The 24,828-nt window shown below is 50.4% G+C and overlaps 1 protein-coding gene across 7 annotated transcripts in view; it reads left to right on the forward strand.

Annotated features, from left to right (window-relative positions):
• The window catches only part of CACNA2D4 (calcium voltage-gated channel auxiliary subunit alpha2delta 4), a 367,390-nt gene that overhangs the window by 156,148 nt on the left and 186,414 nt on the right, over positions 1 to 24,828 (forward strand). For 5 of the 7 annotated variants that reach the window (XM_063929351.1, XM_063929344.1, XM_063929346.1 and 2 more), the window contains 2 exons: positions 5,882 to 5,956; positions 11,293 to 11,373. In XM_063929351.1, coding sequence (XP_063785421.1) covers positions 5,882 to 5,956; positions 11,293 to 11,373 — 156 coding nt within the window. The remainder of the gene's footprint in view (positions 1 to 5,881; positions 5,957 to 11,292; positions 11,374 to 24,828) is intronic. The other 2 variants (XM_063929348.1, XM_063929350.1) reach the window with 1 other exon arrangement.

The raw sequence follows: 24,828 nt of genomic DNA on the forward strand, positions 1-24,828 counted from the left end.
CCGCCTCCTTCTCTGCCCCGTCCCGCCTCTGATGCTGCCCTGCTCAGTGCTGTAAATGCAGGTGCTGAGGAGAATAATCCGCCTCCTTCTCTGCCCCGTCCCGCCTCTGATGCTGCCCTGCTCAGTGCTGTAAATGCTGGTGCTGAGGAGAATAATCCGTCTCCTTCTCTGCCCCATCCCTCCTCTGATGCTGCCCTGCTCAGTGCTGTATATGCTGGTGCTGAGAATAATCCGCCTCCTTCTCTACCCCGTCCCGCCTCTGATGTTGCCCTGCTCAGTGCTGTAACTGCTGGTGCTGAGGAGAGTAATCCGCCTCCTTCTCTGTCCCGTCCCGCCTCTGATGCTGCCCTGTTCAGTGCTATAACTGCTGGTGCTGAGGAGAATAATCCGCTTCCTTCTCTGCCCCGTCCCGCCTCTGATGCTGCCCTGCTCAGTGCTGTAAATGCAGGTGTTGAGGAGAATAATCCGCCTCCTCCTCTGCCCCGTCCCGCCTCTGATGCTGCCCTGCTCAGGGCTGTAACTGCTGGTGCTGAGGAGAATAATCTGCCTCCTTCTCTGCCCCGTCCAGCCTCTGATGCTGCCCTGCTCAGTGCTGTAACTGCTGGTGCTGAGGAGAATAATCCGCCTCCTTCTCTGCCCCGTCCTGTCTCTGATGCTGCCCTGCTCAGTGCTGTAACTGCTGGTGCTGAGGAGAATAATCCGCCTCCTTCTCTGCCCCGTTCCGCCTCTGATGCTGCCCTGCTCAGTGCTGTAACTGCTGGTGCTGAGGAGAATAATCCACCTCCTTCTCTGCCCCATCCCACCTCTGATGCTGCCCTGCTCAGTGCTGTAACTGCTGGTGCTGAGGAGAATAATCCGCTTCCTTCTCTGCCCCGTCCCGCCTCTGATGCTGCCCTGCTCAGTGCTGTAAATGCAGGTGTTGAGGAGAATAATCCGCCTCCTCCTCTGCCCCGTCCCGCCTCTGATGCTGCCCTGCTCAGTGCTGTTACTGCTGGTGCTGAGGAGAATAATCGCCTCCTTCTCTGCCCCGTCCAGCCTCTGATGCTGCCCTGCTCAGTGCTGTAACTGCTGGTGCTGAGGAGAATAATCCACCTCCTTCTCTGCCCCATCCCACCTCTGATGTTGCCCTGCTCAGTGCTGTAACTGCTGGTGCTGAGGAGAATAATCCGCCTCCTTCTCTGCACCGTACCGCCTCTGATGCTGCCCTGCTCAGTGCTGTAACTGCTGGTGCTGAGGAGAATAATTCGCCTCCTTCTCTGCCCCGTCCCGCCTCTGATGCTGCCCTGCTCAGTGCTGTAAATGCAGGTGCTGAGGTGAATAATCCGCCTCCTCCTCTGCCCCGTCCCGCCTCTGATACTGCCCTGCTCAGTGCTGTAACTGCTGGTGCTGAGGAGAATAATCCGCCTCCTTCTCTGCCCCGTCCCGCCTCTGATGCTGCCCTGCTCAGTGCTGTAACTGCTGGTGCTGAGGAGAATAATCCGCCTCCTTCTCTGCCCCGTCCAGCCTCTGATGCTGCCCTGCTCAGTGCTGTAACTGCTGGTGCTGAGGAGAATAATCCACCTCCTTCTCTGCCCCATCCCACCTCTGATGTTGCCCTGCTCAGTGCTGTACATGCTGGTGCTGAGGAGAATAATCCGCCTCCTTCTCTGCACCGTACCGCCTCTGATGCTGCCCTGCTCAGTGCTGTAACTGCTGGTGCTGAGGAGAATAATCCGCCTCCTTCTCTGCCCCGTCCCACCTCTGATGCTGCCCTGCTCAGTGCTGTAAATGCAGGTGCTGAGGAGAATAATCCGCCTCCTCCTCTGCCCCGTCCCGCCTCTGATACTGCCCTGCTCAGTGCTCTAACTGCTGGTGCTGAGGAGAATAATCCGCCTCTGATGCTGCCCTGCTCAGTGCTGTAACTGCTGGTGCTGAGGAGAATAATCCGCCTCCTTCTCTGCCCCGTCCAGCCTCTGATGCTGCCCTGCTCAGTGCTGTAACTGCTGGTGCTGAGGAGAATAATCCACCTCCTTCTCTGCCCCATCCCACCTCTGATGCTGCCCTGCTCAGTGCTGTACATGCTGGTGCTGAGGAGAATAATCCGCCTCCTTCTCTGCACCGTACCGCCTCTGATGCTGCCCTGCTCAGTGCTGTAACTGCTGGTGCTGAGGAGAATAATCCGCCTCCTTCTCTGCCCCATCCCGCCTCTGATGCTGCCCTGCTCAGTGCTGTAAATGCAGGTGCTGAGGAGAATAATCCGCCTCCTCCTCTGCCCCGTCCCGCCTCTGATGCTGCCCTGCTCAGTGCTGTAACTGCTGGTGCTGAGGAGAATAATCCGCCTCCTCCTCTGCCCCGTCCCGCCTCTGATGCTGCCCTGCTCAGTGCTGTAACTGCTGGTGCTGAGTAGAATAATCCGCCTCCTTCTCTGCCCCGTCCCGCCTCTGATGCTGCCCTGCTCAGTGCTGTAAATGCAGGTGTTGAGGAGAATAATCCGCCTCCTCCTCTGCCCCGTCCCGCCTCTGATGCTGCCCTGCTCAGGGCTGTAACTGCTGGTGCTGAGGAGAATAATCCGCCTCCTTCTCTGCCCCGTCCTGCCTCTGATGCTGCCCTGCTTAGTGCTGTAACTGCTGGTGCTGAGGAGAATAATCCTCCTCCTTCTCTGCCCCATCCCGCCTCTGATGCTGCCCTGCTCAGGGCTGTAACTGCTGGTGCTGAGGAGAATAATCCACCTCCTTCTCTGCCTCATCCCGCCTCTGATGCTTCCCTGCTCAGTGCTGTACATGCTGGTGCTGAGGAGAATAATCCTCCTCCTTCTCTGCCCCGTCCCGCCTCTGATACTGCCCTGCTCAGTGCTGTAACTGCTGGTGCTGAGGAGAATAATCCACCTCCTTCTCTGCCCCGTCCCGCCTCTGATGCTGCCCTGCTCAGTGCTGTAACTGCTGGTGCTGAGGAGAATAATCCACCTCCTTCTCTGCCCCGTCCCGCCTCTGATGCTGCCCTGCTCAGTGCTGTAACTGCTGGTGCTGAGGAGAATAAGCCACCTCCTTCTCTGCACCGTACCGCCTCTGATGCTGCCCTGCTCAGTGCTGTACATGCTGGTGCTGAGGAGAATAATCCACCTCCATCTATGCCCCGTCCCCCATCTGATGCTGCCCTGCTCAGTGCTGTAACTGCTGGTGCTGAGGAGAATAATCTGCCTCCTTCTCTGCCCCGTCCCACCTCTGATGCTGCCCTGCTCAGTGCTGTAAATGCTGGTGCTGAGGAGAATAATCCGCCTCCTTCTCTGCCCCGTCCCACCTCTGATGCTGCCCTGCTCAGTGTTGTACATGCTGGTGGTGAGGAGAATAATCCTCCTCCTTCTCTGCCCCGTCCCACCTCTGATGCTGCCCTGCTCAGTGCTGTAACTGCTGGTGCTGAGGAGAATAATGCGCCTCCTTCTCTGCCCCGTCCCACCTCTATTGCTGCCCTGCTCAGTGCTGTAAATGCTGGTGCTGAGGAGAATAATCCGCCTCCTTCTCTGCCCCGTCCCACCTCTGATGCTGCCCTGCTCAGTGCTGTACATGTTGGTGCTGAGGAGAATAATCGCCTCCTTCTCTGCCCCGTCCCACCTCTATTGCTGCCCTGCTCAGTGCTGTAACTGCTGGTGCTGAGGAGAATAATCCGCCTCCTTCTCTGCCCTGTCCCGCCTCCGATGCTGCCCTGCTCAGTGCTGTAACTGCTGGTGCTGAGGAGAATAATCCGCCTCCTCCTCTGCCCCGTCCCGCCTCTGATGCTGCCCTGCTCAGTGCTGTAACTGCTGGTGCTGAGGAGAATAATCCACCTCCTTCTCTGCACCGTACCGCCTCTGATGCTGCCCTGCTCAGTGCTGTAACTGCTGGTGCTGAGGAGAATAATCCACCTCCTTCTCTGCCCCATCCCACCTCTGATGCTGCCCTGCTCAGTGCTGTAACTACTGGTGCTGAGGAGAATAATCCACATCCTTCTCTGCCCCGTCCCGCTTCTGATGCTGCCCTGCTCAGTGCTGTAACTACTGGTGCTGAGGAGAATAATCCGCCTCCTTCTCTGCTCCGTCCCGCCTCTGATGCTGCCCTGCTCAGTGCTGTAACTACTGGTGCTGAGGAGAATAATCCGCCTCCTTCTCTGCCCCGTCCCACCTCTGATGCTGCCCTGCTCAGTGCTGTACATGCTGGTGCTGAGGAGAATATTCCGCCTCCTTCTCTGCCCCATCCCGCCTCTGATACTGCCCTGCTCAGTGCTGTAACTACTGGTGCTGAGGAGAATAATCCGCCTCCTTCTCTGCCCCGTCCCTCCTCTGATGCTGCCCTGCTCAGTGCTGTACATGCTGGTGCTGAGGAGAATAATCCGCCTCCTCCTCTGCCCCGTCCCGCTTCTGATGCTGCCCTGCTCAGTGCTGTACATGCTGGGACAACAGGCCACGCTCCGCCTGCTGTATGTTACATATGTTAGGTTTGCAGGCTGACTCTATATCAAAGGGCCCTAGGTCTCCTTGCTAAGCTTTGACACTAAAGTATGACTCTGCCCCCACCCGTGTGTGCCTCTGCCCCTACCCGTGCGTGCCTCTGCCCCTACCCGTGCGTGCCTCTGCCCCTACCCGTGCGTGCCTCTGCCCCTACCCGTGCGTGCCTCTGTTCCTACCCGTGGGTGCCTCTGTTCCTACCCATGTGTGCCTCTGCTTTTACCCGTGGGTGCATCTGCCCCTACCCGTGGGTGCCTCTGCCCCTCCCCATGTGTGCCTCTGCCCCTACCCGTGGGTGCCACTGCCCCTACCCATGTATGCTTCCCCCCTACCCATGGGGGCCTCGGCCCTTACACGTGTGTTCCTCTGCCCCTACCCTTGTGTTCCTCTGTGAACATTGCTCCAGGCATTCCAGCGTTATGCCGAAAACTATGGATTTTTACATGTCACCCTCTTCCCACCCGCACCCCTAGGGGTGCTAGGGGGTTTTACCTCCACAGTATTTTTCCCCCAGATTATAGGACATATGTGTACCAAGTGTGGTGTAAATTGCTCCAGGCATTCCAGAGTTATGCTGGAACATATACACATACATACATACATTCATTCATACATACATACATACACATACATACATACATACATACATACATACATACATATGATTTTATATATATATATAGATTTAGAGACCGGAGGCCTGACCCAGAGCCGCGTGTTAAACTTCCCCAATTGTGCCTGCTTTATGTGTTCAGAAATACATTTCTGCCTGTTTTGAGAGTCGCATGAATTTATGCGACCGCACCGCCCCCCCTCTATCCGCTGGTGGACGTGGCACCATAATCTGCAGCGCAGGTTTACACCAGGCCCATGCTGGGTGCAGGAGATGCGACTGAAAGTGACCGGACCTCAGCGTACGCTCGTAACTCGCAATTATGTCAGCGCCCCAACTGCGCACCCACCACAACCTTATCCTACACGCTAATACCCCATCACTAATACCCCATCGCTAGTACCACATCGCTAATATCCCATCGCTGACCAGTAACACTCACCCAGCCGCAGGTAGGTACCAGTGAGATCCCTGCAGCCTGTACTTACTCTGAGGTATGTATAGAGGTCCTGGCGGATGTACGGTGTGATAAAAACCATGAGACCCACCCACCCTGAGTAGGGGCCAGGAAGTGCCTTGTGTCGGGAGAAAATGCTTCCTCCATGTACACACGGCCCTGTCACATTTTACTGGTTTTAGTTTAAGCGTTTATATGTAACTGTACACGGTGACTTGTATGTCAGGCTCAGCGGTTATTACACCGTGTTCCGGCATCGGACAGGTGATCCTCTCACAGGTGCCGGTGATGGCAGTCGCGCACTTTAACGCTCACGGCTCTGTTTTCTGTTACCTCCCTCGCTTGCCTCTTGCAGATCATAATCCCAGCGACAACGACATTCCTGAGCCCTTCAACCTGCCACGCGGATGGGAACAGCTGGCTCCAAAGGGTACCGGAACAGCGCTACAGTGCCACCTTCCCACCAGACATTACACCGCCATTGTCCCTCCCCCCGAATCCCCCTCATCATTATACATTCCATGCACGGTGGGCACTGCCCATCCCAGCTCTGCCCGCCAGTACCATGACATTGTGGAATGTCAGCGCATCAGCCATCTCATCGCTACGTTACGATGTCATTACCATGGACGTCCTCTTGCTGGGCACAGGGTATAACGCAAGCATGTGGCACGGTGGAAGCCAGGACAGTTCTGTTTCACGGCCACCAGCCTCTGCCCTTAATAGGAATTGATTGTTACGTTATTATAGGCTGTGCCCCAGATTGCAGATTGCCAGCAGCGTCCCGTTGCCCAGCTGCCAGCCCGGCTCGCTCACGGCAATGAGAGATGGGCGACTGTAGCTGGTTCCGCAGTTCTGCTTTTATATCTCCCACATCTAGATTCCGTTGCTGGAGACGTCCGTCTTGTTTCTGTCAGCTCATGATAAATGGCGGCTGATTTCTCCGTGATTGCCCTAATTAGCACACTGACAGCTAATAATGAAAAATCATCCAGGAGACTGCACTGCGGTGACAGGAAAATGCTTCGGTTTCCGTCTAGTAAAGTGTTACCCTCGCAGGCAGCCATTTTGTAGGCTGTGCTAACATTCAGCCTATCACTAGCAAGTAATGGCTTCACTGGAGAAAGGAGACACTAAGTGACCAGTGCGCCAATGATGTCATCCTCAGTGATGTCACCAGTTCCCTGTGCTGTAATTGGCTGCATTCTTATGACCCACAAAATGGCTCCCTACACGGGGTAGAGGCAACAATTACACTTTGACACAATTTTAGCTTCTATCTTTTTTCTTGTAAGCTGTTCCTTGTTTTATCTTTCTCCGTCCGTTGTCCGTTAGACCTCTAGTGCCAGTGACAATCTACGAGCAGCCATTTTAGCGGTGTCGGCCATGTCACTGTAGCTTTGTGGAGAGGAATGAAAACATTATATATTTGGAGGTCATTTATTATCTGTAAGAAATACGCAGGACATACAGTACATCCACAAATGACCATTTTCCTTCCCTGGGCGCTCACTATTATATCTGGTCCTGCAATATGAAGTCTTGAGTTCCGTCGTGATTTGCTGGACAGATGTGCGCTTCTGTAGTCTCCACCTCCGACCATCGCCAGCCATAATAAACGGTCACTGACTGCCCCAGACCTGGTGTGTGGTACTGGTAGGGAATTATAGAGTGTAAGCTCTCTGGTACATTTACACGTTGTCACTGTAAAGTGTAATAATACCTGTTGGGAGATATTCCCTGTTCGGTCTGAACTCCTGACCTCTCCTCCTCACCGTATCCTGCTGATACTCGTCTGTGAGTCACAGTTTTGTGTCGTGCGTCTGACGGCTGTCACGCTGACTGCACACTACAAATCCCTCTGCGCATTACAGCAATTAGGGGGCTGTCGTGCCTTTCAGGAGCGCCCTTTGAAGACTACATCTGCAAACATAAGCCTGCTCTCCGCTATCACACAGCGGGGGGACCCAACACTTAAACATTTTATTGAAACGCACAATGTAGAATTCCAGCTACAACAACAAAACAAATAATCAAAAATCTGAGAGGAGTAAAATAAATATATTTCTGGACAGGTAAATTTAGTTTTTCTTAATGACGGTACATGGGAGCAGTTATGTGCCTGCTGCAGAAAATGTGATAGACGTGAGGCTTGTCGCTATACGAGCTGGTCCTCCCTGGACTGCTATGAATACGGCAGTGCCGCCAGATAAGGCGTGAATTGCGCGCAGAGTGCAGGAAAGAGGCAGTGCAGATCTAGGTCATGTGGAATGGTGGCAGCGGCAGATCGTACCGGACATAGGGGGTCATTCCGAGTTGATCGCTCGCTAGCTACTTTTTGCTGCGCTGCGATCAGATAGTCACCGCCCACGGGGGAGTGTATTTTCGCTTTGCAAGTGTGCGAACGCTTGTGTAGCCGAGCGGTACAAAAACAGTTTGTGCAGTTTCTGAGTAGCCCAGAACTTACTCAGCCGCTGCGATCACTTCAGACTGTTCGTGTCCGGAATTGACGTTAGACACCCGCCCTGCAAATGCTTGGACACGCCCAGAAAACAGTCAGTTGACACCCACAAACGCCTTCTTCCTGTCAATCTCCTTGCGATCAGCTGTGCGAATGGATTCTTCGTTAAATCCATCGCTCAGCAACGATACGTTTTGTACCCGTACGATGCGCGTTCGCATTTCGGTGCATGCGCAGGTCTGTCCTGATCGCTGCGAAAAACTGCAGCGTGCGATCAGGTCGGAATGAGGCCCATAGACCAGGCGTGTTGGAGATGATTTATTAGAGTAAACCTGTTTGTCGCTTCTGATGCTGCGCACGTCTTATCACCTGTCACTTTCCAGGTTCCGGTCTTACGTAGTTGTCTTAAAAACGTTAACAACTTAAGGAAGCGACAAACCCGGGACCTTATTCAGTAAGGATTGCAGAGTCCGCTTTTTAGCAGAATTTGCAATTCTTTGAATCGCATGTGGGGACCGCCCATCACAGGACAAAACCGCCTAGCATGCAGCCCACCACCCACCCACTGCGATCACGCTGAAATTGCGATCGTGCTGCAATTTCAGCACGTTTGCGCCGCCCCCCCCCGTTTGCGACGCCACTACCCCATTTATCCTGTGCCGTCCCCGCAACGGACCATCTCTTGCCCCTACCCGCCCCGCGAACGCCTCTGCCTGTCAACCAGGTAGAGGCGTTCGCCGCTAATGCTAACCATTAGCATTAACTGCGTGTGCAGGACGGGACCTGCTCATGACGCAGTGGGGGCCATCGTAAAAAAATGTGGTTTGATCGCGATTTGTGATCAAACCTGAATCAGGCCCCCCACATACCCTCCAACATGACCCGCCCCACTAGGTACAAAATGCTCTCTTTCTGGACTTCCCTCTTAATGTATTATTGCCATCACCTGTAAAGAAACAGCTTTCTTATCATTCAGCTAGTTCAACACAGGTGATGGAAATCATAAATTAAAAGGGAAGTCCAGAAACAGAGCATTTTGTACCTAGTGGGGCGGGTCATGTTGGAGGGTCTGCCCCCATATAATACAGTAGTTGGTACATACCTACCTGAATATCGGTCATATTAAACTCTATACTAATATTATTAACACCCCTCAAATATCGTATGCGTCCTATTTTTTTCTGGGGTTTGGAGCTGATTTCATCTCTTCATTGGTGGCTTTCATCCATGTATTCCATTTATTTGCCTTTGCGGCTTCTTCCCCAGCTCCAGTTAGGGTTGTGGTGCTGGTGTCGCCTTGTAGGACAGAGTCTGGCTGGCGTGTTCCAACCATCTTATGGATGTTCTAAGTGAAGGGTGAGGTTGTAATATTCTCTCTCTCTCACTTTTATTTGGGGCAGGCTGCTCTGCCGGAGAAGTTTCCTGGGGTATGATTACCATGCAGTGTTTGTCCATCACCAGACTTCTACTAATCAATAATCTTCTGTCGTTTACCAGTCTTTAGATCACGCTATAGTCTACGTGAATTCCTTCCCTTGCATTAGCTTCTTTTGGAACATGTACATAGGCCTTGCTCCCAATTATGCTAAAGGGCTGCATGTCCGGATTGTTTCTTTTCCGCTGTTTATACCGAGTTCCTCTGTAGCGTTCACGGGTAAACAATTTAGTGGATAACAGATCGTCGTGAATGCTTCACCCCAACATGTTAGTGGGATATGTCTTTGAAGGAGCGTACAGGTGGATCATTCTGCTCAGTGTTGTATGATACTGTGGTTACTTGCTGTGACGCAGGTAGGCTTCTCGTATTCTTGGAGTCGCGTTCCTGTGTCCTTGATGTCGCTGCCACATATGGACGCAGAAAATATGTCCGTCCTATTGTGGGATTGACCTGTTCTTTGCACATAAGCTGTTTCCTTTCCATGTACTGTAGGAGTGCTGCCATTTCTCAGCTTAGTGTGAATTAGTTTTGCTTATTAAATACAATTTGCTGCTGAGATTTAACCCTTTCGTGCACTTTCTCTGGCTCCTCCCACATTTATTTAGCGGTTTCACATTTGCATATGAATAAAATGGCATTTGTGCCGCATGATCGCAGCACCCTCTACGCTGCGGGAGACGGCGGTTCTGGCTCTTTGATCGTTCTCCATCTGGGAGCTGGAATAGTCCTGGCGGTATTTACTAAAGTGCTGAGTTATAGAAGTGAAGATGTTGCCCTTAGCAACCAGTCAGACTCTAGCTATTATCTTTTAGAAGGTGCTGGATAAATGAGAAGTACGTACAATCTGATTGGTTGCCATGGGCATTTCATTATTAGTTAATGCACCTCCTGGTATCCTGTCTCAATATCAGCAACTTCCCAGTAGACGTCCATGGCCACTACTTCTGGTTTGTCAGGTTGGCCCCCGTCTACTTCATTGAGTTGCGTTCAACATCCATTATCCATAACGCCCAACTATTTTGATGTAGGGAGGGGGGGGGGGGGGAGTTGGGAGGTAAGTCCCATTCGTAGTGAATAGGTTTGTATGACAGTGATCAGTGCACGTGCATCTCGCCATGCTACGACGTGACACAGGTCATACATGTCACATGACGTCACCCCGCTGCTCCTTCTCACATACTGGGGATTGGACCATCCCCGTCCCCTCTCTATAACATACACTGGTTGTACTGTATAGAGATCACGGTACCTGGCATACCCGCTTCCCGGATTCCCCCATATCATGCCACCGACTCCCTGGCATTTTCCTAACCCTTTCATCTCTGGGATATCATTGGAGAGTTGAGGACGGGATCCCGGGTGCGGGAGGGAATGCCGGAAACGCCTGTTTATCTATGAGCGTGCTCTTATATACTAGTCATGTCTTAGTTATTTGATCACAAATGGCATTGTGTATTTTTCTTTATTCTCCTGATCTCCTCCCTTTCCTGAGGGAATATTCTGCGTAATGCCGGGCGCTCCAGTACGGAAAACGGAGCGAGGAGACTCATTCAGCAGGATTCTAGTAGTGTAAATAGTAGGATGTGGCCGCTATAGTGGCGTCAGGGAGAGAGTCGGCTGTAAGAAAAACATATTTCTTTTCTTATTTAATTAAACTTGTTTCTACTGGAATTAGACTATATTTAATTTTTGCTAATTAATAAAATATATTTTGCCAGTAATTGGAAAATATTTTTTTTGGGTGGGGAACCCCAATTATGTAAATAGAGGGAGGGGGACGCTTCAAACCTGTCATCGTTCTTTCCTGATTCACCGTCGCAGCGCTCTTTAACGGTTCTGTCACTAATGGGCGTTTGTGTCTTTGCAGAAGGGAGTACCAAGCCGGAGGCGGCGACAGTCAGCACCGCCGTGTCCGTCACGGTCCACAACAAGACGGCCCTCGCTGCAGGTAGGACGGTTTCTTATTGGTAGGTACAGATGTGTCCACTTACATCTAGCCTCCCTGCGCGTTAAACAGCCGGTGTGACCTGGTAGTTCCGGGCGTTTTTTCATGCGACTATTTCCATTAAAATGCATCTTATTTGCAAAAACATGCGCATAGGACGCACAAGCAGCTTTTGCTGATTAAAATGATATTTGGCATGCCTGTATTCTGTGTGCAACTGCGGCTGTAGCTGCATATGAAATGCTACACTACAGTGTCAGTGGCTTTTTTCCTAGAAAACACTGTAATGTAGCATTTCGGATGCAGATACAGCCGCGGTTCCACACAGAATATGGGCATGCCGCGTATAATTTTTTCAGCAAAAGTTGATTGTGCGTCTTATTCGCTTAGCGATGCAAATAAGACGCCCCAATGCTAACGCAGTTGCACAAGACCTGTCAGCTCACTCACGCCAGGCTTCTCCCGCTGCGTGGCGTATTGAGGCTACATGTATGAGGACACATCTGTAGAAGGGGGTGGTCACTTCATTAGTATGTATGTTGATCTTATGTGTATCTAAAGCATTCCGTTTAGTGGCTGGTTTACAGTCAGGGGCACATTAGAGATAAGAGCTCATTTTGCCCTGGTGCAATAATCTAAGTCCGGCAAACCATGTTGCATTGTTAAGGAGTGAAATTGCAAAGTTTGTTTTTGCATGCAAAGCTAATTCTGCATTCAGATGTGAGGCCGCAAACCCCTCATAGCTGTAAGTACGGGTGTGGGGTCTTTACAGATTTTGCACTCAGTAGTTGGAATTACTCTTAATGCTAAATCAGCCCCACATTATATTATATTATATTTATATTATATTATATTATATTATATTATATAGCATGTCTGCATTTTATGTTGCCTACATGGTTCTTTTGAGAAATGAATAAAAATATGTGTAAAAAACAAACAAAAAAACAATGACTTCGGTAACGTAAAATACAGGAATAAATTCATGTTTTATATACAAGTTGTGCGGTGCTGCTAAATCCATTCTGTGCGCACGGATAATTCCCCGGACAGCGCGGCTGATAGGCAGATGCAGCGTTAGCCTGTTGTAGCGCAGTACATGTAGAGCAAGTGTCTTATACATAGGGATTAGCTACTGTGTGTATATATAGTCCGCTCACTGTGCTGTATACATTGCATACGTTGTGTAAGGGTCAGAAATGACGAAGCTGTGATAGAAATTGACGGATGTCAACACAGATAATGTCAGATACTGGATAAAGTCAGCATTATCCACTTAGGAGACCATATCTTGCCCAGATAACTGCTCAGTTATTACTGTCTGATCTGTTTTATTCAGCTCTGTTATACAGGATGTATTTATTATGTAAATGGTAATGTACTGTATGTGTACCTCTCACTGCTTCTATCATTACCCATGGTACATATGTAGCGGTACATAGCACTTACAGATGTAACGGGGGTAAAGCCAGCATTTAGCATGGCCCAGAGTCCTCCATGTAGTACTTACTGACTCTTTGCATCACGTGTGTTTTCCAAAGCGTTACCTGAATCTCCCTGCAATACATTTTTCTGCCTCCAGATGTCACTTTGACAGAATTGTACTGCGCATGTCCGATAAAGGAAAAGTACACCTCGCATACATACTAAGTCCACGGTCCTGCTTTAATGAGTGAGACCCATCACTACTCATTGTGGCTGTAGTGGCCTGCAGGGATGGGACATTGTTTTTGTGGCCCCTCTCCCATTAAGGGCATCAACCTCTTGCATTATCCAGCCTGCGGCTGCTTTTCCCTATAGTATGGGGGCTGCACATTCCTGGTCTAATTGTAGGAAATTATATATATATATATATATATATAAGAGTTGAAGGTGCGGCACTCTGCGTCACAAAAACACATTAAACCATGTCGGTTATTTCAACGTTTCAGTGCCCTTTATGCACTATCATCAGGATATATATCATTTATATGCATAGAGGGCACTGAAAAACATGGTATAATGTGTTTTTGTGACTCCGAGTGCTGCACCTTCAACTCTTATATTGTATACTTTGGTATATGTGAAGGCATCGGCCAAGTTTGATTGAACGCGGAGTGCCGGTCCAATGTTACTATATATATATATATATATATATATATATATATATATCTCTATCTCTTTTGTTTAGTATTACAGGTTGAGCATCCCATAGCAAGAATGCTTGGGGCCAGAGGTATTTTGGATATCGGATTTCTCTGTATTATGGAATAATTGCATACCATAATGAGATATCATGGCGATGGGACCCAAGTCTAAGCACAGAACGCGTTTCATATACACCTTATACACACAGCCTGAAGGTCATTTTATACAATATTTTTAATAACTTGAAAAAACTTCTGTACTTTGAGGTATTTGGGAATATTTGGATATGGGAAACTCAGCCTGTACCAGCGTCTGATCAGGGATTCAGCAGCAATGGTTAGCCGTGGTTTGGTATTTTAGTGCTAACGATCGTCTGCTGGTTGTGACTAGAGCAGAATTCATCCCTGGTCTGATTTTATTTCTTCCTTCATGTCCTGATCTAATCTACATAGAAAACATTGATTCTTTTCCTCCTTTTCAACGTACGCCGGAATCTACTCTACAAGTACACTCAGCGGCGTGAATTCCCCTCTCATCCTGAGTAACCTGGGGGTTCCGATGCTGCATGCTCACCTTTAGCATGTTTTAGCGCAGCCGCTGCGTACAGTCGCCTGTATCTACCGCGCCCATCTCTCACTCAGGCCTCGATTCCTCTAAACTTTTATTTTCAAATAAATAAACGGTTTACGAGGATCACAGACTGGATCTGAATGAGGATTTGTTATCCCAGTCTGTGTTGGCGAATGACTGACACTGTCCGTTATATCATCCATCACGCAGAGCCCCGTCGTAGGGCGTGAGCCAGCGGCTGTGACTGTACGGGGAAAGCTGTGAGATTGCTGACAAGCCCTGACAGTTCCCAGACTCAGATATAACATTATGCACCTTGTGTAATGCCCAGGAGGCGGCTGCGTTCATGAGGGGAATCGTCTGCCTCAGTGTGACGCAGAATATCAGCAACCCCGTTCCTATATGCGTCCTGTGGGGACGGGATCCCTGGAAGCACCTTTGTGTGAGGTTGGAGGCACTGTTGTGCCTCGGGACAATCTGCTATACTCACATTATTACAGTAATATTTGCAGTCTCTCCGCAGACATACAGCAGATTCCCATTTTCTTTTAACCCCAGGTTTTTTCACTCCTGTGCTGAGCTAATTTTTCTAAATTTTTGCTCATCACATTCCAACGTCGGTGTCACCGATTTATATATATATATATATATATATATATGGTAAAGAAAATAGAGAAGTTTCCTTATGCGCTATTACTTAAAAAATAGTGGTAGATACCAACCCCAATGATATTTATTAAATTAATATTATTAAATATCTTAGGCAGCTTCCCCCAAAACAAGACTCTTGCCAATACGGGCCTACAAAGATAATAATATGAACAAATTTTTTTTTGAGGAGCGCTCAAATGTACTAGTTAATACTAGTGTGGATATGAAATGAGGATGCTTAAATCACCTTATATACAGTCACACCCAAATACCTGTAATAAAAATTATTTTCTTTATTTTAAAATACAAGTAAAAGTTCATATTACATAAACATTCTCTAAGACATATAAAGCGATGTCAGTTTGATTATGGTTTTTTTGATATACCCATTCACTTCTCAATCATATAATATCAATACAGCATAAAATATCAGAATCAGAATCCGCTTTATTGGCCAGGTGTACTCACGTACACTAGGAATTTTTTGTGGTGCATCGCCAAGCAGCAACATGTAGGGGGGAATACATAGCATAAGAAGGGGGGAAAAACATAGCATACATTACAAACATTACACATATGAGTTCATACTGCACATTGCAACTGTACAATAGACTCGACATATTAGACATATTATACACGTAGGACTAAACACAAAGGCTGCTTGGCAGAGCAGCACCGAGGCAGCCATCCGCGGCGCCAACTAGAACTCACACAATGCACATAATACAGAAGATTTAAGTATTACATCAACAGATAAACCACACAGACAATAAAAAAACCTTGAGCACACAGAAAGCATAATGCAGGATTGGTGTAGGCATTTTGGGTAATAACCTCCAGGGGTTGTGTATTCCACCCTCACAAGGCACCAGGTGCGGCAGCCATCTTAGGCGCTCTGCGTAGGATTACCCAGGTGGAATAGTCCACCCCTAGAAGAGATAACACAAAATCGAGAGATTGCAGAGTCCTTAAGTTCAGAGTAGGGTTCCAATAAAACCATCAGGTCCATGTATTTTTCATCCCATCCACAAGCGTACCAGATAAGGCAGCCATGTTGGGCGCACTACAAAGGTTACACAGTGGGAGATGAGCCATACAGGGGCCAAATGCATGTATGGGAGAACTGACGTGTGTAGGAGTATGCTATACCCTGCATGGAAAGATCCAAATGAAGCACACCACGCCCACGGAGGAACCATCCGAGGCAGACACGTGGGGTGCACTGCATAGGTTACTGCTGGCAGGGTGTGCAATCAGTGGAGGTACACATTACGGGAATAGCACACAGTGGGGTGGGAGTACCGTGTAAGAAGAAAGAGAAGAGAGACACATTTGCAGGAAAACTGTACTAACATTATTTTGTGAAAATGATAAATGTCCTGGTCTCATGAGAGCAGTGCGGGTGGGTGTGAGAATGTGGGGAGCAGTGCGGGTGGATGTGAGAATGTGGGGAGCAGTGCGGGTGGGTGTGAGAGTCTGGTGAGCAGTGCGGGTGGGTGTGAGAGTCTGGGGAGCAGTGCGGCTGGGTGTGAGAGTCTGGGGAGCAGTGCGGGTGGGTGTGAGAGTCTGGTGAGCAGTGCGGGTGGGTGTGAGAGTCTGGGGAGCAGTGCGGCTGGGTGTGAGAGTCTGGGGAGCAGTGCGGGTGGGTGTGAGAGTCTGGTGAGCAGTGCGGGTGGGTGTGAGAGTCTGGTGAGCAGTGCGGGTGGGTGTGAGAGTCTGGTGAGCAGTGCGGGTGGGTGTGAGTCTGGGGAGCAGTGCGGCTGGGTGTGAGAGTCTGGGGAGCAGTGCGGGTGGGTGTGAGAGTCTGGTGAGCAGTGCGGGTGGGTGTGAGAGTCTGGTGAGCAGTGCGGGTGGGTGTGAGAGTCTGGGGAGCAGTGCGGGTGGGTGTGAGAATGTGGGGAGCAGTGCGGGTAGGTGTGAGAATGTGGGGAGCAGTGCGGGTGGGTGTGAGTGTGGGGAGCAGTACGGGTGGGTGTGAGAGTGGGGAGCAGTGCGGGTGGGTGTGAGAGTCTGGGGAGCAGTGCGGGTGGGTGTGAGAGTGTGGGGAGCAGTGCGGGTGGGTGTGAGAGTGTGGGGAGCAGTGCGGGTGGGTGTGAGAGTGTGGGGAGCAGTGCGGGTGGGTGAGAGAGTCTGGGGAGCAGTGCGGGTGGGTGTGAGAATGTGGGGGGGCACTGTGGGTGGGTGTGAGAATGTGGGGAGCAGTGTGGGTGGGTGTGAGAATGTGGGGAGCAGTGCGGGTGGGTGTGAGAATGTGGGGAGCAGTGCGGGTGGGTGTGAGAATGTGTGGAGCAGTGCAGGTGGGTGTGAGAGTCTGGGGAGCAGTGCGGGTGGGTGTGAGAATGTGGGGAGCAGTGCGGGTGGGTGTGAGAGTCTGGGGAGCAGTGCGGGTGGGTGTGAGAATGTGGGGAGCAGTGCGGGTGGGTGTGAGAGTCTGGGGAGCAGTGCGGGTGGGTGTGAGAGTCTGGGGAGCAGTGCGGGTGTGTGTGAGAATGTGGGGAGCCTGCAGGTGGGTGTCAGAGTGGGGAGCAGTGCGGGTGGGTGTGAGAGTGTGGGGAGCAGTGCGGGTGGGTGTGAGAGTCTGGGGAGCAGTGCGGGTGGGTGTGAGAATGTGGGGGGGCAGTTGGGTGGGTGTGAGAATGTGGGGAGCAGTGTGGGTGGGTGTGAGAATGTGGGGAGCAGTGTGGGTGGGTGTGAGAATATGGGGAGCAGTGCGGGTGGGTGTGAGAATGTGTGGAGCAGTGCAGGTGGGTGTGAGAGTCTGGGGAGCAGTGCGGGTGGGTGTGAGAATGTGGGGAGCAGTGCGGGTGGGTGTGAGAGTCTGGGGAGCAGTACGGGTGGGTGTGAGAATGTGTGGAGCAGTGCAGGTGGGTGTGAGAGTCTGGGGAGCAGTGCGGGTGGGTGTGAGAATGTGGGGAGCAGTGTGGGTGGGTGTGAGAATGTGGGGAGCAGTGCGGGTGGGTGTGAGAATGTGTGGAGCAGTGCAGGTGGGTGTGAGAGTCTGGGGAGCAGTGCGGGTGGGTGTAAGAATGTGGGGAGCAGTGCGGGTGGGTGTGAGAGTCTGGGGAGCAGTGCGGGTGGGTGTGAGAATGTGGGGAGCAGTGCGGGTGGGTGTGAGAGTCTGGGGAGCAGTGCGGGTGGGTGTGAGAATGTGGGGAGCAGTGCGGGTGGGTGTGAGAGTCTGGGGAGCAGTGCGGGTGGGTGTGAGAGTCTGGGGAGCAGTGCGGGTGGGTGTGAGAATGTGGGGAGCCTGCAGGTGGGTGTCAGAGTGGGGAGCAGTGCGGGTGGGTGTGAGAATGTGGGGAGCAGTGCAGGTGGGTGTGAGAGTCTGGGGAGCAGTGCGGCTGGGTGTGAGAATGTGGGGAGCAGTACAGGTGGGTGTGAGAGTCTGGGGAGCAGTGCGGCTGGGTGTGAGAATGTGTGGAGCAGTGCAGGTGGGTGTGAGTCTGGGGAGCAGTGCGGGTGGGTGTGAGAATGTGGGGAGCAGTGCGGGTGGGTGTGAGAGTCTGGGGAGCAGTGCGGGTGGGTGTGAGAATGTGGGGAGCAGTGCGGGTGGGTGTGAGAGTCTGGGGAGCAGTGCGGGTGGGTGTGAGAGTCTGGGGAGCAGTGCGGGTGTGTGTGAGAATGTGGGGAGCCTGCAGGTGGGTGTCAGAGTGGGGAGCAGTGCGGGTGGGTGTGAGAGTGTGGGGAGCAGTGCGGGTGGGTGTGAGAATGTGGGGGGGCAGTTGGGTGGGTGTGAGAATGTGGGGAGCAGTGTGGGTGGGTGTGAGAATGTGGGGAGCAGTGTGGGTGGGTGTGAGAATATGGGGAGCAGTGCGGGTGGGTGTGAGAATGTGTGGAGCAGTGCAGGTGGGTGTGAGAGTCTGGGGAGCAGTGCGGGTGGGTGTGAGAATGTGGGGAGCAGTGCGGGTGGGTGTGAGAGTCTGGGGAGCAGTACGGGTGGGTGTGAGAATGTGTGGAGCAGTGCAGGTGGGTGTGAGAGTCTGGGGAGCAGTGCGGGTGGGTGTGAGAATGTGGGGAGCAGTGTGGGTGGGTGTGAGAATGTGGGGAGCAGTGCGGGTGGGTGTGAGAATGTGTGGAGCAGTGCAGGTGGGTGTGAGAGTCTGGGGAGCAGTGCGGGTGGGTGTAAGAATGTGGGGAGCAGTGCGGGTGGGTGTGAGTCTGGGGAGCAGTGCGGGTGGGTGTGAGAATGTGGGGAGCAGTGCGGGTGGGTGTGAGAGTCTGGGGAGCAGTGCGGGTGGGTGTGAGAATGTGGGGAGCAGTGCGGGTGGGTGTGAGAGTCTGGGGAGCAGTGCGGGTGGGTGTGAGAGTCTGGGGAGCAGTGCGGGTGGGTGTGAGAATGTGGGGAGCCTGCAGGTGGGTGTCAGAGTGGGGAGCAGTGCGGGTGGGTGTGAGAATGTGGGGAGCAGTGCAGGTGGGTGTGAGAGTCTGGGGAGCAGTGCGGCTGGGTGTGAGAATGTGGGGAGCAGTACAGGTGGGTGTGAGAGTCTGGGGAGCAGTGCGGCTGGGTGTGAGAATGTGGGGAGCAGTGCAGGTGGGTGTGAGAGTCTGGGGAGCAGTGCGGCTGGGTGTGAGAATGTGGGGAGCAGTGCAGGTGGGTGTGAGAGTCTGGGGAGCAGTGCGGCTGGGTGTAAGAATGTGGGGAGCATACTAATGTCCAATGCAAATGACCCAGCAAAGTCTGGTCCTGGTGCGCACGCCCCTCAGTACCCTGCTCAGCTTGAGGGGTAGTCCCGGGGGCAGTCACGATGTTCTTGGACAGAGGAGTAGTAGGCATTGGTCCTGGTGTTCTCATGGCAGAGGTGAGGAGAGGCCACATAATGGTCCTGAGTTGCAGTGTTTGGGGAACTAGTTTAATTAGAGATTTTAGCGTAGTCCAAATCCAGTTCAAACTCCGGTTCTAATTTTGGGGCAAATTCAGTAAGAATTGCAAAAATTACAAATTAGCAAAAATTGCGAGCAAAAGCAAAATTGCGAAAGCACGCCCAAGCGGAAAAACTGCAACACTAATTAAATTTAACAAAAAGAAGATGGCCTTGTGAAATGTGCTAATATTGCGAAAACTATCCTAATAATCGCAATTTTTGCGTACATATTACAAATGTACGCAATTTTTGCGTACATGTTTCTGATGTTGCATTTTTTGCTAACAACAGTGTTTTTCCCTTAAAAATTGCACAACCTACTTTCCTGCACCCAAATTAAAGAAACTACTCAACAATTGTAAATCAATTCAATCATCACTTAATTGGTCAAATGATCTTGTGGTAATTTAGCAATTAATATCTTAAAGACACCATAGTGTTTTTCTTCAAACATTGACTAATGCCCATAACTGTGTTCAAATATATTCAACTAGAGAGAGTGTGAATTCTAGCCTCTAAACCAGGCATGTCCAAACTGCGGCCCTCCAGCTGTTGTGAAACTACATATCCCAGCATGCCCTGACACAGTTTTGCTGTCAGAGAATGCAGTTTTGCTGTCAGAGAAGTGTCAGGGCATGCTGGGATGTGTAGTTTCACAACAGCTGGAGGGCCGCAGTTTGGACATGCCTGCTCTAAACCCTACACAACATCAATTATTGGTATACGTTTTAACAAACACACTTTTTTTGGAGTCAAAATATTTCAATTTGGAAACAACAGTAACATTTTTATAAAAAAAAAAAAAAAAAAAGTGTTTTTTTGATTGTGAAGTGGTCAAACATTACATATTATTGTTTCTTTGCTGTTATTTACATACCTTACTTTAAGGAATTATGGCCCTCATTCCGAGTTGTTCGCTCGGTATTTTTCATCGCATCGCAATGAAAATCCGCTTAGTACGCATGCGCAATGTTCGCACTGCGACTGCGCCAAGTAACTTTACTATGAAGAAAGTATTTTTACTCACGGCTTTTTCTTCGCTCCGGCGATCGTAATGTGATTGACAGGAAATGGGTGTTAGTGGGCGGAAACACGGCGTTTCAGGGGCGTGTGGCTGAAAACGCTACCGTTTCCGGAAAAAACGCAGGAGTGGCCGGAGAAACGGTGGGAGTGCCTGGGCGAACGCTGGGTGTGTTTGTGACGTCAACCAGGAACGACAAGCACTGAACTGATCGCACAGGCAGAGTAAGTCTGGAGCTACTCAGAAACTGCTAAGTAGTTAGTAATCGCATTATTGCGAATACATCGTTCGCAATTTTAAGAAGCTAAGATTCACTCCCAGTAGGCGGCGGCTTAGCGTGTGTAACTCTGCTAAATTCGCCTTGCGACCGATCAACTCGGAATGAGGGCCCATGTGTAAATATTTGTTGCAATAAGTATACAAATGGAGCAGAATTTGCTAAACTTGAACATAAAAAGATGGTGTTGCTGTTCTTCAACATATGTTTATGTGTGTAGCGCACAAATAAAATTTAAAAAATAAAAAAAATTTATGTGGGTATGTTTTGTTTAACAAAAAAATGTTGGTTGTTTAAAAAAAAAAAATGTTAGGAAGCTAAATGTCATTCAGCAGATACTACTAAGCAAAATGCTTGTAAAGGTTATTTTACACTTGCTTCTATCACATAGTGCGGTTGTCAAACCTCGATTGTTAGTAAGTGTAAACACAAATCGGTTAGTAACATATATTTTCACAATCAACATGTGTTATGCGCCCTACACACTCGGCGATGTGCCGCCGAGCTGCCGGAACGATACGGCCGGCGGGCGACCCGGCAGCGGGGGGGGCAGTGACAGAGGGAGTGAAGTTTCTTCACTCCCCCCGTCACCCAGCTCCGTAGACGTGCAGGCAAATAAGGACGATCTCGTCCATATTGACCTGCATGCACAGCCGACAGGGCACCAGCGATGAACGAGAGCGAGGCCACGCATCGTTCATCGCTGGTGCCTCCACACTGCACAATAAGATTTTAAACCTACCGGTAAATCTTTTTCTCCTAGTCCGTAGAGGATGCTGGGGACTCCGTAAGGACCATGGGGTATAGACGGCTCCGCAGGAGACATGGGCACTGTAAAGCTTTAGAATGGGTGTGCACTGGCTCCTCCCTCTATGCCCCTCCTCCAGACCTCAGTTAGGACTGTGCCCAGAGGAGACTGACAGTACGAGGAAAAGGATTTTGTTATCTAAGGGCGAGATACACACCAGCCCACACCATACACACCGTACAACGTGGTATACAATAACCAGTTAACAGTATGAATAAAACAACATCAGCCATAGGCCGATCTCAGCTGTAACTTAACCCTTAAGTATGCAAAAACTATATACCAGTCTTGCAGAATGTTTCCGCACTGGGACGGGCGCCCAGCATCCTCTACGGCAGAGGTTCTCAAACTCGGTCCTCGGGGGCACACACAGTGCACTGTGTGTGCCCCCGAGGACCGAGTTTGAGAACCTCTGCTCTACGGACTAGGAGAAAAAGATTTACCGGTAGGTTTAAAATCTTATTTTCTCTTAGAAGATGCTGGGGACTCCGTAAGGACCATGGGGTTTATACCAAAGCTCCAGAACGGGCGGGAGAGTGCGGATGACTCTGCAGCACCGACTGAGCAAACACGAGGTCCTCATCAGCCAGTGTATCAAACTTATAGAACTTTGCAAAAGTGTTTGAACCCGACCAATTAGCTGCTCGACAAACTAATGCCGAGACGCCTCGGGCATCCGCCCAAGAAGAGCCCACCTTCCAAGTGGAATGGGCTTTTTTGGAATTTGGTACCGGCAAATAAGCCGTAACATGAACCTGCTGAACCTTGTTACCGATCCAGCTAGTAATAGTCTGCTTAGAAGCTGGAGCACCAACCTTGTTGGCTGCATACAGGACAAACAGTGCATCTGTTTCCTAACCATAGCCGTACTGGCTAAATAAAACTTTAAGGCCCTGACTACAACAAGGGGCCTGGAATTCTCCTAGTCACCCGTAGCCACAGGCACCACAATGGTTTTGTTCACATAACAAAACCACTTAAGGCAGACCCTGAGGACGAGTCCTCCACTCTGCTTGATCCGCATGGAAAATCAGATAGGGGCTCTTGTGAGACAAGACCGCCAACTCTGACACCCGCCTCGCAGATGTCAAGGCCAACAACATGACCACCTTCCAAGTGAGAAACTTCAATTTAACTGTTTGAAGCCGTTCAAATCAGTGTGACTTAAGGAATCTTAACACCATGTTAAGATCCCATGGTGCCACTGGGGGCACAAAAGGAGGTTGGATGTGCAACACTCCTTTTTACAAAAGTCTGGACTTCTGGTAGAGAAGCCAATACTTTCTGAAAGAATATGGATAAGGCAGAAATCTGCACCTTAATTGAGCCTAACTTTAGGCCCATATCCACTCCTGTCTGTAGAAAATGGAGAAAACGTTCTAGTTGGAAATCCTCAGTAGGAACATCCTTGGCTTCACACCAAGACACCTATTTTCTCCAGATACGGGGATAGTGTTTCGCTGTAACCTCTTTTCTAGCTTTAATAAGAGTAGGAATGACCTCCTCTGGAATACCCTTTTAAGCTAGGATTTGGTGTTCAACCGCCATGCCGTCAAACGTAACCGCGGTAAGTTTTGGAACACCTACGGCCCCTGTAGTAATAGGTTCTCCCCGAGAGGAAGGGGCCCCGGATCTTCTGAACGCAGTCCCTGAAGATCTGCATACCAGGCCCTTCGAGGCCAATCTGGAACAATGAGTATCGTCTGCTCTCTTGTTCGTCTTATTATTCTCAATCTTTTTTGAGATGAGAGGAAGTGGAGGGAGTACATAGACCGACTGAACACCCACGGTGTCACCAGGGCGTCCACCGCCGTTGTCTGAGAGTCCCTCGACCTGGAACAATACGTCCGAATCTTCCTTTTGAGGCGTGATGCTCTCATGTCTATATAAGGAAGTCCTCAACGACTTGTCACCACTGTAAAAACTTCCTGGTGAAGTCCCCACTCTCCTAGATGGAGATCGTGTCCTCTGTAATGAAGACCTCTGACAGAGCGCTTAAATGATTTTTCGCCCAGCGACGAATCCTGGTGGCTTTATGCCATTTCTGCTCTGCTTTTAGTCCCGCTCTGGCGGTTCATCTGCGTCCCTGCCATGACGTTGTCTGACTGGATCAGAACAGGCAGGTTTCGAAGAAAATTCTCTGCTTGTTTGAGGCTGTTGCAAATGGCCCTCAATTTCAGCACATTGATGTGTAGGTAAGCCTCTTGGCCTGAGCATATTTTCTGAACATTGTTTCTCTGTGTGACTGCTCCCCATCTTCGGAGGCATGCGTCCGTGGTCACAAGAACTCAATCTTGAATGCCAAACCTGCGACCCTCTAGAAGGTGAGCACTCTGGAGCCACCACAGGATAAACACCCTGCCCTGGGGGACAGGCTTATCTTGTGATGTATTTGTAGATGGGACTCCGACCACTTGTCCAGAAGGTCCCACTAAAAGTCCGTGTGGAATGGCCTCGTAGGCCGCCACCATCTTTCCTAATACGTGAGTGCATTGATGAACTGACACTCATCTTATCTCTGACCATGTTCTGGAGTACTTGGGCTTTTTCCTCTGGGATAAAGACCTTTTTGATTTTTCTGCATCCAGAATCATGTCCAAACACGTCAGTCAAGTTGGAACCAACTGTGACGTTGGTAGATTTAGGATCCCGCCGTGTTGTGGTAGTATTCTCAGGGAGAGAGATACGCTTTGTAACAATTTTTCCCTTGAACTCGCCTTTACCAGGAGATTGTCCAAGTATGGGATAAATGTGACGTCTTGCTTGTGCAGGAGCACCATCATGTCCGCAATTAACTTGTCGGATGTGGGAATAACAATCCTGTACAGCGAATCTCAGGTACCGCCTGATGAGGAGGCTAAATGGGGACATGAAGGTATGCATAGTGACACCCTAAAAAACCTCCCCTTCCAGGGTGGAGATCACTGCTCGGAGAGATACCATCTCGAATTTGAACCTTTTCAGATCTAGGTTCAGGGATTTTAGATTCAGAATGGTCCTGACCGAGCCAACCGGTTTGGGACCACACAAAGGCTTGAATAAAAACCCTTCCCCTGTAGAAGGGGAATCTTGATAATCACTTGCTGATGACACAGTTTCTTTATGGCATCTGCCACTGTTTCCCTCTCTGAGGAGGAAATTG

The sequence above is a fragment of the Pseudophryne corroboree genome, chromosome 6 (genome assembly GCF_028390025.1).
Source record: "Pseudophryne corroboree isolate aPseCor3 chromosome 6, aPseCor3.hap2, whole genome shotgun sequence".
Taxonomy (NCBI): Eukaryota; Metazoa; Chordata; class Amphibia; order Anura; family Myobatrachidae; genus Pseudophryne; species Pseudophryne corroboree.